At 43.5% G+C, this 17247-nt stretch overlaps 1 protein-coding gene across 1 annotated transcript in view; it reads left to right on the top strand.

Moving 5' to 3' along the window:
- Positions 1-17247, top strand: part of ERC1 (ELKS/RAB6-interacting/CAST family member 1) — a 3640161-nt gene that overhangs the window by 468635 nt on the left and 3154279 nt on the right. The window contains exon 5 of the mRNA XM_044087500.1: positions 7103-7258. Within this exon, the coding sequence (XP_043943435.1) occupies positions 7103-7258 (156 nt within the window). The remainder of the gene's footprint in view (positions 1-7102; positions 7259-17247) is intronic.

A 17247-nucleotide genomic window follows, 5' to 3' on the forward strand; every position in this document is an offset into this window, starting at 1 on the left:
AAGATTGTGCCAATAGCCATGGCTGGAAAAAGGCTTTAGAAAGTAGACGAGGGAGGTGGAATTTCCTGGAGAAAGTTAACAAGGAAATTGAGGTTTTGGGAGCAAATAACTACACAGTACGGAAAGGTAATGGAGGGGAATGAGGCTGCGAACAAGTTTGAGACTAGCTTCCATAGAAGGGCTGATGAGGTGTAGAGAAAGGGAGAGGGTTTTTCTTCAGTGAAAGACTAGGTATAGTAATGTTTTTAGTAGTGGCTAGAAGAAAAATTGCTATTAAAAAAAGGATACATTAGTAGGGCATATACAGTATTGCATGATAACTATACAAGACAGTAAACGAAGAAATAATGGGAGGACATCTGTATGGCTCCAGTTATGCAACAATGTCCAGAAGGTTTGGGTCTTTTGCTTGGAAGTGTTTGCATAGGTATTTTTATTCCTCAAGCAGACTTCAGAGGATTTTTATAGAAGCAGAAAGGAAATGCCGGAGGTGTGATGGGAAAGATTTTGGGGGATGCAATAAATTGACAAATTTAAAAAAAATCCCTCTTTCAGAAATTTGGTGGAACAAATGGTTTTAACTAAGGAACTTCATTCTTCTGAGCTGTGATACAAGATTTGATTTGCCTAGATGTAGTAAGGCTGTAGTAAGTTTAAAGATGAATGGATGGATGGATAAATAATTATTGCTGTTGGCTGCAAAAAAAAAAAAAAATGAATAGAAAATTGACATAAAAATTTAAACTAACTGTATCTGAAATACTGAATACTGTAATGGAAATAAAATAACTGTAAGTAAGATCTTTAGAAAAATGAAGGAACAAATTAAACAGAAATAAATGGAATTTGTCAGAATAATTCACATTGAATAGTATACAAGTGGAGAAGGAGTGAAATTTTAAGGAAAGGCAGATATTGAGCACTTTTTATAATCTTGGAATGAATGAAAACTTGATTTGTACTGCATGAAAATAAAAGAAATGTTATATTTGTTTTTTTTTTATTGTTGTACACATACCTATGTCACTTTGTTTAAAGTTGTATTGGAGGAAAATATAAATTCAAATGACAACAGGATGGACAGAAAAGAAGCAGCTTTAAGTAACTGTTCAGGTGAACTGATAAAACTACAGAAATCAGAAGATGAAATGAAGGAATTTGAATTTGTCAGTCTGTGTAGTTAAAATCTTCAACAAATGGCAAACCGTTTAATTTTAATTCTGTACCTTTCTGTGAAACTGCGATGTGTGTTCATCGGGAGAAAAAAAAAAGGTTATATCAAAGCTTCATTGTGCAAGAAATGGTTCTTTTACAGAAATGTTTGCTAAATTGAAAATAGTACCTGTATGATGATCATCATGTTTCACTGTTGCAGTCATTACAGTTGGGGTTATCCTGCTGGCAGGCTACCTGCAGTCGGCCCGAATTCCAAAGTCCTGGTCCGGCGTCGGTTGCTGTCGCCTTCTCCCTGACATCAGTGCGCCAGTGGTATAAAAGATGCAGCCGAAGCCATTTTCTCCAGTCTTTCTTGCCGCTCGGTGCCCGAAGCAAAAGCAGTTCGCAAGTGCCGGTCGGCTGACTCCTGAGATTTTCAAGTTCGAATTTCAGTTCCGAAGTCTTCATTGAAGCCAAGTACCCCGTTGGGGAAACTTTTTTAATTGCTCCAGACCGATGTCAGAAAAAGTTGATAATTGTATTTCTTGTGGGAAGCAAATACCTCATAAGGACTTTCATTCTTACTGTATTCCTTGCCTAGGCCCTGACCACGACGTTGCTAGTTGTCTGTTTTGTGCTAGATTTAACCAATGCACTATTAAGCGTCTGTACGATTTTGCATTTCATTATTTCGGCAGAAGATTTAATTATATAATGCCGTCGGAACAGCCGACTACCGGAATTTATAAAAAACGCAAAGAAAAAGAAAAGGACAGGCATCCGAGGTCCAAAACCAATGACAAGGCTTCTGCTAGGCCAGTCACCAGTTCTCAGTGAGGCGCTTTCGCAGCCCCTGACGCCCGCTACCTCGGAGCCACAGGCCGCTTCTGACTCCCACGTGGAGCCAAATAGGCCACTGGAAACTCAAGGTATTGGACCCTCAGAAACTATTCCCTGAGATGGGTCCGGAGCCGCTGAGCAGGCATCGGCTTCTTAGGGTGTTTTCAGGCTTACACAGTTGTATGTAAAAACGACTTCAAGTACAAAGGCAAAGACTAAAGCACCTCTAAAGACAAAGAAACAAGTACAGCATTCCCCTGGACAGACCTCCATGCCTAAAAAACAGATGCTTAAAATGTCCGAAGACCTAATTACTTTGATCAGGGGTTCCCATCCCCCTCCTGATAAGAGACCTAGGCAAGAGACAGAATATGAATAGTCAGATCAGGTTTCCAGTTCCTCTGATTCCACTTCTGAACAGAAATGCTCTCTTCCTCCCTATGAGGATTCTGATGCTGAAGAATCTATCTCTTCAGCCTCTCCCCCTGAGGATTATTCTTTTGGGGAGACCCTGCATACTATGAGGGAGCACTTCCACTGGGAGAGCCAAGATTACTCAGAATCTAAGAAAAGGCTCAGGGACTTCCTTTTACTACCTCAGCACAGGCCCCTTGCTATTCTTCCTGTTTTAGACATTGTAGATTATGTATTTTTAGAGTCCGGTCTGACTCCTGATTCTTTACCATCAGCTCTTGTTAAGCCAGACAGATACTACAGGGTTCCTGATTCACATAAATTTCTTTATAAAAACCCTGTTGCTGACCCAGAAACTATCTCTCAGGGTCCCAAAGGGGTCAAGGCCTCCACTGCAAAAAAACCCTATCCCCTTTAATAGGGATTCAAGAGCCTGGACAGATGGGGGGAAAAAGATTTTCACTTCTGCTACTTTGGCTGTAAGGGCTTTAACTTGTCAGTTTCATATGCTTAAATATCAGCAATATCTTATGTCACTACTTAAACAGAAAATGTTGACAAATTCTGAATGTGCAGAAAACAAAGAAATGCAGGATTTATTGCATGCAGCTGAACAAGTGGGAAAGCATACTTTGCAATGTGGTTTTGATTCTCTGGAGGCCTCCTGCAGGGCCGCTGTTACGGATTCTGTCATTAGGAGGAATGCTTGGTTAAAGGAACAGAATCTGCCTGACCATGTTAAAGCAAAATTATTAGATGCTCCATTACAGCATGATACCTTGTTTGGTGTTAAAGCAGAAGAGGTGTTGAAGAAAATGGAGGACAAAGCTAAATCTATGCAAACAGTCAAGGATTTCTTACAGGTACAGCCTCCCAGATTTAGCAGGAACTGACCTACAAAGAATTGGTCCTTTCCAGTGTCAGACAGGCCACAAAGAGGCAGATACAGACGCCCCAGAGGCAGATCCCAGCCCCAAGGCTCATACAGGTCTAAACAATGGGGTGCTTCTTCCTCCAAAAGCGGAGAAGATAAATCACAGCTTTACAGGAAACGGTCTCAATGACTTTCCCCTGCCAGCACCAAGCACTTATCTTCTGGCAGCACCTTTAGTGGGAAAAACTAGCACTTTTTTCACAAAATTGGCACCTAATCACCCAGGACAAATGGGTCTTAAATATAGTGTCACAAGGCTACAGGTTCCATTTCCACACCCTGCCAAGGGCAAACGGTATGCCAAACCTGCCACACAATCAATGGGCAGAGGCACAAAAACAAGTTTCATCTCTCATGGACATGAGGGCCATTCAGTGAGTACCACAGCAAGAGCAGGGACAAAGATTTTACTCAAGACTGTTCTTGGTGCCCAGAAAGGACAAAGCCTGGAGACCAACACTGGACCTGTCTATTCTGAACACATTTCTTAATATTCCAGAATTCAAAATGTTGACGCTGCAGCAGCTTCTGCCCATGCTGGGCAAGAAGGCTTGGCTTGTGACTTTAGACCTAAAAGAGGCATACCTGCATGTCCCAATCAGACAATCATGCAGAAGATACCTCAGATTTATAGCTGGCTCAATGCATTACCAATTTTCTGCACTGCCCTTTGGCTTATCTACTGTGCCCAGGGTCTTCACAAAATGCCTGGCACCAGTAATTGCATTTTGCAGACAAAGAGGAATACATATATATCCTTACTTGAACGATTGCCTTATTCAAGCAGAGAACAAGGACATTCTACTACAGCGTCTGGCATTTGTAAGATTACTAACATGCCTAGGGTACACAGTAAACGAAAATAAATCAAAATTAGTACCCTCTCAAGAGATAATATTCCTGGGTGCAAGCTTAAATACAACTGCCCAGATGGCTTATATCACGCCAGACAAACAGACAACTGACTACTTACTTCAAAATGTTGGCAACAAAGACCCAGTTATCTGCAAGAAAAATTTTGCAGGCATTGGGCTTCATGGCATCCTGCATTCTGCTAATTCCATATGCAAAACCGCATATGAGGAAACTACAATGGTATCTAAAAAGTGTTTGGACTCAACATTGCCACAGCCTGGAAACAGTAATTACCCTCATTCCCTGCCTGCAACAGGAGTTTCGATGGTGGGCAAAGGCCTGTTACCACAACAAGGGACAGCCTTTCACTTTACCCATAGCCAGGCAGACATTAACTACAGATGCATCAGATTATGCCTGGGGGGCTCATATGGCAGGAAGATGTATTCAGGGCACATGGTCCGCAAGCCAAATGCATCTGCATATCAATCAAAAAGAGATGCTAGCTGTTCAGAATGCCCTGACAGCCTTCAAGGATCGACTTCATCCAGGACAACTATTGATAAAGATGGACAATACTACAGTTATGTGGTACATAAACAAGCAGGGAGGCACACATTCCTACCCCCTCTGCAGACTAGCCATGACTTTGTGGGACACAGCATTGACTTACCAAGTACATCTGCAAGCACAATTCCTGCCAGGAAAGATAAATACTCTGGCAGACGAACTAAGCAGAAACGTAATGGATCCACAAGTCTTCAGCATGATAACAAGGAACTAGGGATGCCCGGATATAGACCTATTTGCCTCCCCTCACAACTGCCAACTACAGAGATTCTGCACAAGGACTTATCACAAGCAAGCATGGGAAATGGATGCTCTATCTTTCACCTGGAAAAACTTAACTGTATATGCCTTTCCTCCACTGCCTCTCCTCCCCAAGGTACTCATAAAGGTCAGACAAGAGAAGCCCAAAATGATACTGATTGCCCCAGACTGGCCCCGCCAGCACTGGTACCCAATCCTAAAAAACTTGTCTCAATGCCCAGCCTGGTCATTACCTCAAATTCCTCACTTATTGACCCAACAAAACAGTCAGATCCTGCACAGCCAACTCAGGACCTTAAATCTGGCAGCATGGCGGATAATGTAACCATTCAAAATGCACCTCTCTCTAAAGCAGTGATGGATGTTATTTTGGAGGCCAGGAGGCCTAGCACCAGAAAATCTTATGCAGAAAAATGGAAGAGATTCTGTGCTTGGAACCAGGCACAAGGAATTGACACAATTGTACCAAATATTCCTCAGATTTTGCAATACTTAACTGAGATGCTGGACAAAGGCCTATCCTTTTCATCAATTAAGATTCATGCCTCTGCCATTTCAGCTCATTATAATGCAGAACCACCTATTTTTTCTCGTCCATTGCCAAGGCAGTACCTCAGAGGGGCCAAAAACGTAAGACCTCCAAGGAGAGCACCAGTTCCTGCATGGGACCTCAGTTATGTCTTGGAAAAACTCACACTGCCTCCTTTTGAGCCAGCCTCTACAGCTGATATAAAATTCTTATCCTGGAAAACAGCTCTGCTCCTAGCAATAGCCTCTGCAAGACGAGTCTCAGAGTTACAGGCACTCATGGCTGTGGAACCTTTTATCATTTTCCATCCTGACAGGGTTTCTCTGAGGACAAACCCAACAATTTATGCATAAGGTAGTGTCCAGTGTGGCCCTGAACCAAACAATTAATTTGCCTACCTTTTATCCGAACTCACAGAATAAGGGTGAGAGACTTCTGCATTCTTTGGACATTCACAGGCAGCTACGCTTCTACTTGGACAAAACCAAAGCTTTCAGAAAGACTGAGCAACTTCTAGTGGCATATGCTGCAGGATCACAAGGAAAGGCCATCTCACAGCAGACTATTTCAAAATGGATAGGCCACTGCATTCGTTTCTGCTAGGCACAGCATGGCAAATCAGTGCCTAAGGGAATTAGGCCACATTCAACCAGAGCAGCAGCCACTTCAGCAGCCTTCCTCAGAGGAGTACCAACCAAAGACATCTTAGAGGCCGCAACTTGGAGGTCAGTGCTCGCTTTTACAAAGCACCATCACTTACCTCTTTACTCTAAATCCAGGGCAGGCTTTGCCACTGCAGTTCTGCAGGGCCTCATAGCCTCTCCTAATCCTATTTAGCCCCAGCCTCCCAACCTTCGCTTTGGGATTCAACCCAATTGTAATGACTGCAATAGTGAAACACGATGAACATAGTACAGTTGTTTACTTACATAAATGTAGATGTTGGAGTGTATTCACTGTTGCAATCCAGGTTACCCACCCACCATCCCCCTTTCCTCTGCTGGGACTTATCTGTACTTCTCTGTTCTATACAACCTATGTGGTGTATTTGCTTGTAGATGAAGGAAGAGTTACTTTACTGCATGCATGCTTATTGGCATTATTTAGCCTGCCCTTTTGGGGACACCTGGCATCTGTGGCAAGAAAAACTGAAGAAAATGGCTTCGGCTACATCTTTTATACCCCTGGCACACTGACGTCAGGGAGGAGGCAACAGCAACCGATGCTGGACCAGGACTTCGGAATTTGGGCCGACTGCGGGTAGCCTGCCAGCAGGATAGCCCCAATTGTAATGACTGCAACAGTGAATACACTCTAATATCTACATTTATGGTAGGTTCACAACTGTACTTTCTAACTGCTTTCACTTTGCAGTATCCTCAGAGCTTTACATATAACAAAGTATTAGGGAACAAATGGCTTGGTCCATGTCATGGCATTTGCACATCACATAAGTGTTCTGTTTGTTTTTGTTCAATGCCTTAAACATATAACTTGAAAGGTGATTTCCCATTTCTTGAATTTTTACTTACTTTCTTTTACAGGACTCCAAAATTGGCTCATTGGAACGGGCCCTACGAGACCTGGAAGAAGAAATCCTGATGCTGAAGTCAAATGGAGCTCTCAGCTCAGAGGAAAGAGAAGAAGAAATGAAGCAGATGGAGGTTTACAGAAGCCATTCAAAGTTCATGAAGAACAAGGTAATAAAAACAGGCAAAAATATTGGATTTGTAAATTACTTTGTGGTTTCTTTGAGCTGGCAGAATTGCTGCTCATATGGAATAGAAATTATTTCATGTCTTTTGTAGTATAAAGTGTCATCTGCCGTGGTAGATCTAAGCATTTTGTCAGTCTTGTGTTATTCATTTTGCATTACCTTGCACGCTGAGTGTAAAAATACAATTAACAGTATTAGACTGCTTTTAATTATGAAAACTCAGTTCTCTTCTAGGTCTTAATGAATACTTGTTTACATAAGTGCGGTAGTGAACTGTTTTGTGCCACTCATTGTCCCAGATAACAATTAGCTGTTCACAGCTATACAGTGACTAGGCTCACAAAGTTGTCTAACCCTAAGGAGTGGAAAATGCTGATTGTATACTTCAGTGCTGAAGTAGTCCTCAGCAAAGGGATCTCTGCCAGAGGTGAAGGCGTGATGGCTGGCCAGAGTCTAGCTTTGCACACTTCCCTCATCCAGTTTGACTGTACCTTTCCAGGGGCATTGGCACATTGCTAGTACAATTGTAGCATTATTCTGTGGCATGTTTAACTCTGTACTTCTGCAAATTATGTTCACTTTGACTCATGCTTTTAGCAGCTTTCAATATGGCACGTTGGTCAGATAAGTATCTCACTGACATCCATTATCTCTGCCTTGTCTATAGTTGGTTGTATTGATAGATGTAGTTGATAGTTTATTTGTAAACTTTGACATTTATTGGCTGCAAATGGTATGCTTGACTTACAAAGGATTACTTTGTGCCCATGCATGTGCCAAATCCTTCATATACTTTTCTAGGCACGGTGTGTCTTTTGTTTGGACCTTATCATGATATAGTCTCTTGTTACCTCTGCTGGGTTCATTAAGATAATTCTGAAGTGAAGGAATTAGCTTTCCAGGCTTACTTGAACACGAGAAGGCTGGAGTTTCTCACTAAATAGGCTGCCTGTCTTCTAATGTGCAGCAGTCAACAACTGCAGGTATCTCTGATAAAAAAGGAACTTTTATAGAGAAACCAGAGAAGTAGTGCCTTTGTGAGAAGGGATAGGCATAAGGCTGCAGATGTCTGTCAGGTGTTGACATGTCTCAGTAGGCTGTAGTGTTGGAAGAATAGAGGTATCTTTGCAGCTCCTTGTTCAGATGCCTGCTGCTTTTAGGGCCTCTGACAGTGCCCATCAGGAGGCAGCTGTATCTCTAAACATTAGTGCGTGGTTGGTGTGGATGCCAGTTTTGTTGTCGCAACAGGGGAGGTTGATAACCACATTGTACTTTGAGAGAACATCCAAAATCAAAGTGGAGATGCAGGATATATGCACATGAAGTCCAAAGCCATTTTTGAGGAGTCAGACATCTAAACTGCAGATGTCCTTCATTGGAGCTACCTTGCCACACTCCATTCCCCAGGTAGCTTCCTACCCTGGATTGTTTCATGCTTGCCCAGGTCTTTCCAGTGTGATGCACAGTCAAAGCAAGACCAGCTGTCTATCTGTGGAGTTGAGACTCAGAAAATAAGGAAACTCTCACTAAAGAGGAAAAAGAGAGCCTGACACTTCTGAATCTGTAGTAATTGAAGACATAGATTCCAGATCCCAGCTGTCTTCTTTGGGAATGATACGGCTAATGAGGACACCCTGATATGAGGAGACTTTCTTTGATGAAAGGTTTTAAATGGGAAAGTAGGGAGGTGTCAGATTCCCAATAAAGCTATTTGGACCACTTAAAATTTGACGCTGTCACCAGTTCTTAAGGCCTTGCAGGCTGCCTTGTGAGCAGCATTTCTGCAACCAGATAGAACTGGGTTATCAACTCCCTGTTACAAGTGACTTGTCTATAGGGTCCAGGATCCTTTTGAGTACTTATACAAGAATTTAATGTTAGATCCAGCAGTGGTGTTTCTGGATGCTGCAAAGTGATCCATGTTGGTTGTAGGACCAAACACCCTTTTCACTGGCTCTTGAGAGAAGGGTACTGGGCTATTTTGGGATGAAGGATTGCACATCTGCAGCCTTGGCCTTCCGTGACCTGAACTGTCTGTCATGCATTATCAGGTGTTAGGATGACTACCTTAGTAATGCTCTTAGGACATTATTGACAATAGTTTGGCTAAATTGCTTGAACTTACCCAGTCTGTTTCACTGGTGAGGCAGACAAGCTAGTAAGTGTGATTACTATGCTTTAGATGCAGCATCCAGGACTGCTGCATGGCTTGCTTGAGGATACAGTCCTGCCAGAGGATATTTAAGCACTGTTCCATATTGCACCTCTGGACAGAGACATGCTGTTTGAACCCCAGTCTTAGGAAGTATTTAAGAAATTGGAGAAGACAAAAACAATGGACTCTGTTTTGACTCTTCTGTTCCTAGATATGAGAATTACAACTCAAAAGCATTGGTCGTATAATAGATAAGTTAGAAGAAGGCAACCAAAGAGTAAAAGTGGCTTCCAGAAAAAGTGAAAAGAAAATCAGAAATGGAGGTGTAGTGGGCCTCTGGGCTAGCCTGAATATAGGGAGAAGCAATGACTGCCCTGAATTTTTCCCTTCTCCTGCACCTAAAATCCTATCTCTGCCATTAGCCGTCCACAACACCTCGCTACAAAATGATTGGTGCCTGGCTAGCCTTATTTTCACAATATTCGGGATAAGTGGCTACTGTGGGTTCTCTCTCAAGGTTGCCAGAATACAGTTGTCTTCAGCCCAAGACTTTATAATATAAATTCATCCAGTTTTCATGGACCAAAGGCAATCTGATAGGGCCCTTGATAGAAGAATTGTTTCTGCTAGAAGCTTTAGAGAGTACCAAAAATGGAAGAATCTAAAAGCTTCTACAGGAAGACTTGACTGTGAAGGCCCATTCTAGACTTGACAAAACCAAGAAAGCTCCTAAAAGTGTCAGAATTCAGAAAGATGATGTTTCACACATCCCTGCCCCTCCTGTCCCATCATGCCCTGTTTGTTATCCTGGAGTTGAGGGATACCTACCTATAGATAGCCTTGGTTTGGGAACCACAGATGCTTCCTCAGGTTTGAAGAAAGTGGTTAGCAGTTTACTTACTCACCATTAGTTTACTTACTGCATTTGGAGTAGTAGAACATTGCAGAGTCAAAGGCGTTCATGTATACTCATATCTGAAAAATTGCTTAATTTAGGCAGAGTCCCAGGAGAAGCTAGAACAGGCACTATCTTAACCACTAGCATGCATGTGGAAGCTATTCTCATTCACAATCTTTCCAAATCTAGTCTTCTTTAGGGCCCTGCTGGATACTTTCAGCCAGGCAGCCTTCATCCTTGAAGACAAAGTGCGCTTTCTGTCCAACTTGATTTAGAAAATGGCCCAGAAGGCAAACATCTTAGAATAGGAATGCTTAAGGGTGTTCGTGTACATGACCTCAACCACCCTAATGGTTCTGCCATCAAGGCTGCAGAATGAGGAAGTTGAAGTGGTAGTTGGAAATAATTCAAGTCAGTTCACCTACTACTTTAATAGTGTACTGTTCCAGTACTCCTCTGCATTTAGATATGAATTGGCATGGTGCAATCACCAAGTACTGAAGGACAAAGGTGTTCCCTTTAGACAATCACCCAGAAACTAAACCTGAACACAGGTGCACCTGATGGCCTCTGACCCTGTTTGGTCAGTCACAGTGCCTGGGACATCTAAGACAGCAACACATGGAGGAAATACATCAGTGTAAATCAGCTGATGGCAGTCATCCTGGTAGAAATTACTTTCCGGCCAATGGGAGACCAGGGATGTTGTGCCAGGTAACAGTGTCACACTAATACTGTAAATAAACAGGGTATATTTAATCCCACTCAGTTTGCAGAATAAGAAGTGCAGACTGGAAAAAATGATCATAGAGTTTGGTATGACCTAGGGCATTGCACATCCCTTTTCAGAAAAACACATAGGCAGATCCACTGAGCAGAACTTCTGTAGCTCCCAATGAATAAGTACTAGACAGGAGCACCTTATTTGAGCCTGTTGTGTTAGGTCAGTTTTATTTACATTTTCTCCTGTTCTCTTCCTTTCCAGGGTGAGTCAGAGAATAACTGGGGGTGGCCAAAAAAATGCTATGGATAGCACATTTGACCAAGGCAGCATTATTTCTCCCTTTTGATGGAGAAGAACCATTTCTTCTCCCTCAACATGTGGATGCTCTGGAACAGATCAAAGGGGGTCCTTGGTGTACCCAGATATGTCCCACACTCAGTATTGACAGCATGGGAAGATATAAACTTGTAACCCTTCAGGCATCTTTTCTCAGAGGACATAACTATGAAAGTGAGGGAGGCTGGAATGCAAAGTACTACAAATTCTTAACTAGCTTAAATGGAAGTGATATTCTGTTTAACCAAAGGAATAATTAATAATCTGCAACAACTGGAAAGGCCTCAGAAATACCTCACTAAAAGAATCACAGGCCTAAAGCAGATGCCCTACGCTGACTGCCTTAAAAAACTCCAGCTATACTCTGTCGCATATCGTCTACTCAGAGGCGATCTCTGCTTAACATACAAGGCCATGTCAAACCCAGAGCTGTTGGACATACTACACTTAAAGAAATCCCAATCCCTCAGAGCTACACGCTCCAGGGATCTAAACCTTGTCATCACAATAAACAAGACATGCTGGAGGGATAGGTTTCTTACCCAGAGACTCCCCAGACTCTGGAATAAATTGCCCATACATGTCAAGCAGAGTGCCTCTTTTGACCTCTTCAAGAGGAACCTTGACGATTGGATGGTAGAAAGGAAATTCAACCCAGGGATCACGTCAGTCGCCCTGCTAGACAGGGGTCCAGGAAAGTAAATAGTGTGGGAAGAAATAGCCAGGGAATTGTTATGGCTAGGCTTGTATAGGCCCTAGGGCTGATAGCCTAGTACCAACCTATGAACCTATGAACTCATGCAAAAGTATCTATGACTCTGCAGTATCTGTCCCAGCCCCTTAAATGAGATTTTACATTTGACGCCACCCAGAAAAGAGGTGAAATTTCCCTGGGACCTACATTTTGTAAAATTTACTCCACATCCTTTAGAACTGTCTGCCAGTGCACCCCCTCAAGTTCCCAGCATGGTAATTATCCTACACATCGTGATAAGTTGCATTGTTCCATAAAGGCAGTGTGAGCTTATGCTCTAGTCCCTTGTTCATGTATACAGAGGTCTCAGAACTGTTATTGAACCAGTTTGTTCAGTTGGTAGTCTTTTTTTTTTTTTTTTTTTTCTCTCTCCTAATCCTCAAACCAAGGTAGAAAATATTATCCTAGTTGGATGTCATAAACTGTATAAATAGTTGCATAGAACAACAATTTTTTTGAAGATTGAGCAACATTTTGTTTCACTTGCTGTTAGTAGTGGGAGGATCAGTCTTTTAACAAACCAATATCAAGCTGCTGTCTCATTGCATTATATCATGCTGTATAGTTCATGGCAAGACCCTGTAGGGATTTGTAAGGCCACAGTGTCCTCCTATTCATATGCTGCAGTATGCATCACATATGGGGGTTCGTCTCTGGCTAACTCGTACGTCCGGCCAATATACAAAAGACTACATGTTACTGCTAGGTACGTGCAATGCTGCACACCCTCTCTAGTACATTGGTCATAAAGGGGCGTTTGGTATAAAGCAGACGTCAGCATACACCAGGTCAGAGCTTTTCTGCCACCTTGTCCGATCGCCTGCTCCAGACATTCACTTGCCAGGTTAGTGTTGAACCGTGATTCAGATAAGTACCCCGTTGGGGTTTTTTCTTTCTATTTTCTTGTTTTTGTTGCTGCTTTGTTGTGCGGTGATCTCATGTCAGCTAGGGAAGGGCAGGTGTCTGGAAGGTAGATTCCACGTAGAGATGCCCATGACCTTTGTTTGTTCTGTCTAGGCCCAGACCACGACCATACCACCTGTGATATTTGTAAATTGTTATTCCCAAAACTCTAAGGAGCTCTCTAGCTTCACTTAAATTGTACTTGCAGAACCAGCATCTTAAGCACTTAACATGGGAGATGGGGGTGACACCGTGTACTTCAGACAAGCCACAAACTGAAAAGTCCAAGAAATCTAGGCCTGATCTACGAGCTGCTCCCTCTTTCTCGTGCATCTCTCCCAAGGCTGATGTAGACCTGGAGGTTGTTCCGGAGTCTATGGATGTCCATTTGGCAAGTACCACAGGGGAAGCCTCAAAGAGTCTACCAGCACGTCCAAGAGGGAAGGCAAGCATCTGATTTGGGTGAAAAGGGGGAACTGCAGCTCGTTATTTCCGAGGGTCCTAGGGGTGTCACTCAAATCACTGTGCATGAGGATGTGCTTACTGATGTAGTCGAATATAGGCTGACATCTGGTCCTTCTGCATTCCATCATGTAGAAACTCCCAGAAAGAAAAGAATGAAGACTAAACATGTGGCTCCTGCTCTGCCAAAACACCCCCCTGACTGGCAGGCTTTTTTTCAAAGCTTTTTCAATGCCTTTATGGCCCTGCACCAGTCCTCACCTTGCACTGTCCCCTTGCAGTGCTTTTCTCCCTCCACTGTATTCAAAAGGACAGCTGTAGCTTCCTCCTTGGATGAGGAGGAATCATCTGACTCATTGTCGTATTCCGCCCCGATAGCTTAACCCCTAGGGTATGCCTCCCCAGAAGAGGAATCCAGTGGTACAGATTCCCTTTGGGAGGATATTTTCTTTGGAGAAATTATCCAAAAAAATTGAAGAATTTTTCAAATGGGACTGCTGCCAAGTCTCAGATAGTCAAATGAGGTATTATGACCTCTTGCAGATGGATTTTTCATCACCATCTGCTGTCCCCCCCCAGTCCTGCCTGTATTCCTGGATGCATTTACTGCTGCTTCCAAGTGTCCAGATACACAACCGTGTGCTCTCAAGTGCCCAGACAGGTTCTATAAGGTACCCGAGGATGCTAGTTCCTGTTTAAAGCTGCGTCTGCAGACCCAGCTACCATTTCCATCTCAGCTGGCAAGGCCTTCAGTTACTTCCCTCTGATAAGGAGACCAAGGTTATAGACAGATTGGGAAGAAGGTATGCATCTCTTCTACCTTGGCCTTTGGAGCAATTAATTACCAGACTCACATGGCCAGATACTCTCTGGGTCTCCTTGCTGATGCAGGGTAACTCCTTTCAGAGCTTCCAGATTCTCCTGACAAGGCAAAGCTGGCTGCCTTAACCTGTACAGGTTATGAGACATTCCATCAAGTGCAGTTATGATGTTGCAGATGCCTGTGCTAGAACAGCGGCCTCTGGGTCATTTTCAAGGAGATATTCTTGGCTTAGGTTACAACCCCTGCCTGACTACTTTAAAGCCAAACTCATGGATGCCCTTCTGGATACTAAAACTTTGGCAGCTCAGCTGCATAACTATTCATATCCTTACAGGAGAAGGGTAAGGAGCTGCAGGGTCTGAAGCATATCTTGGTTTCACCTGTTCCCAAGTTCCAAAGTAACTGTCCTACAAAGACTGCCTTTATTAGGAAACCTGTCATGCCCCACTCTTCAAAAACCAAAAGAGGACCTAGGAAAATAGCTTTTCCAAATCTACCTCATCCATCCTGTTTGGAAACGGCCCTTTCAGTCCCAGTCTAAACCTGGTTGCCTGTAACTGCTTGCCTCCAAGGCCATCCAGTCCCTTGTCCCTTCATCTGTCTGTCTCTCTTGCGACTTGGAATGGGATCACTCAGGACTCTTGCATCCTCTCCATCATTCAGAGAGAGGATATTTCATGGTTTAGGAAACTTATCCCTCCTTCAGAGGCATCCCACAACCACCAAAGGACCAAATATCCCTCTTTCCTCGGGTAATTTCAGATCTTCTTTCTCGGGCAACTATTCAAGAGGTCCCTTCTGCGCAACATGGGAAAGGTTTCTACCACAGGTTGTTTTTGTTTCCAAGGAAAGATGGCCCCTGGAGACGCATTCTTGACCTTTTCCACCTAAACACCTTTCTGAAAGTCCCATCCTTTCCGATACTGACTTTGCCCTCTCTTCTTCCTCTTATTCTTCCCCAAGCTTTCATGGTGTCATTGGACATCAAAGACACTTATCTTCACATCCCCATTCACCCTCAGTTCAGAAAGCTTCTACATTTTTCTGTTGCTTCCTCTTGTTTTCAGTTCTGTGCTTTGCAGTTTGGGTCTCTCTACAACAAGTGTCTTCACAAAATGTTTGGCTTCTGTCATAGCATTTTGCAGGCTGCTGGGAATTCAGATTTTCCCTTATTTAGACAATCTCCTTATCTAAGCCCAATCACCAGACCTACTTCAGGAATCTCTTTTCCTTCACCATTTCCCTTCTAGAGAGTCTAGGCTTCACTATAACTATCAGAAGTCCTCTCTGACCCCTTCACAAGACCCCATTTTTTCTTGGTTGCAGGATCCAAGCAAACAAGATGCTAGCATCACTACCCATGGAAAACGTGCTGTTCCTCACCTGTTATTTCCAGAGCATTTCCCCTCCCCTCCATGATTGCCAGGGCCTTCCTACACCTCCTGGGGTTCATGGCATCTGCTGTCCCTGTGTTTCCCTGTGCCAAACTGCACATAAAAATTCAGTTGTTTCTAAAGACTGTTTGGATGCAGTACTTCCACCCCCTGCATTTCATGATTCCACTCCTACTATGCATAAAAAAGGAGTTGTATTGGTGTATACTTCAGGTAACTAAAAACCCTGGTCTTCCCCTACAGCCCCCTTCCTTCTCTAGAGTTATTCACAGATGTTTCAAACAGAGGCTGGGGTGCAGCTCTACAGTCCTGGAGGGTCAAAGATGTGTGGTCTCCCACACAGGCAGAGGAACATATCAATGTAAAAGAAATGAGAGCCCTGATTTTTGCCTTGAAAAAGCTTCAAACCCAAGCTTATTCCAGGGGTGCTGAGGTGGTTCACAGACAATACCACTGTTATGTGGTACGTCAACAAGCAAGGGGGAGTGAAGTCTTACCTCCTGTGCAGAATGGCCGCATATACCTGGGAGTTAGCCCTTCAAAGCCAAGTCTCCCTTCAGGCAGTTTACTTCCCCTCGACTCACAATTTGGTGGCAGACGCAGGTCCATAACCCAGTCCCACAAATAGATGTTACACAAGGATGCGTTTCTGGACCTGATCCAATGTTGTGGTACACCTCTGGTAGATCTCTCTACCTCTCTCATGAACAGACAACTTCCAAAATTTTGCAACAGGGTTCCACACCTCCTTGCATGGAAGGTGAATGCTCTGTCATTTTCTTGGAAGGGGATCTTTCTGTATACATTTCCCCCCCTTACCTCCCCTACAGAAGGTCCTGCTGAAGAATATTCAGCAGGATCAACCAAAAATCTTGCTGGTGACTCCCTTTTGGCCAAGGTAGCACTGGTTCCCCCCTTCTCCTGCACCTAGCCAGGGAAAATCATCACAAGTTTACCCCACTGGATGGATCTACTCACACAGGACAAGGGAACTCTGATACATCCACAGCTGTCAATGCTGAACCTGGCTCTGTATGATAGGATTTTGATTCATTTTAGACCCCTATTTTCAGAGGACGTGCTTCAAGTGGCCAGAAAACCCACTACTAGGAAATCCTAGGTTTCCAAATGGAAAAGGTCTTCCATCTGGTGTCACAAGAAGGATGTACAGCCACTGTTGGATGTTCCAGTGGTTTTGTCCTATCTGTGTGAACTGATGAAAGGTGGCCTATCTTACTCTTAAGTGAAGGCTCACCTTTCAGCTATCTCAGCTTGTCTGCCTATGTCCCCCCTCTACCATCGAGGTTAGAGATGAAATTCGTCCGTAAAGGCGTCCTTCATATTAGACCTCTAAGGAAACCCATTCTTCCTCCTTGGGATCTCAGCTTTGTGTTAGAGAAGCTTGTATTGGCACCTTTTGAACCAGCAAGCTCCTCTTCCCTGCAGCATTGCACATGGAAAACAGTTTTCCTCTTGGCCGTTACATCTGCAAGAAGGGTTTCTGAGCTGCAAGCTTTGATGCC

This window comes from Protopterus annectens, chromosome 11.part0 (assembly GCF_019279795.1).
Source record: "Protopterus annectens isolate FY-2018-M chromosome 11.part0, PAN1.0, whole genome shotgun sequence".
In the NCBI taxonomy this organism is placed as follows: domain Eukaryota; kingdom Metazoa; phylum Chordata; order Ceratodontiformes; family Protopteridae; genus Protopterus; species Protopterus annectens.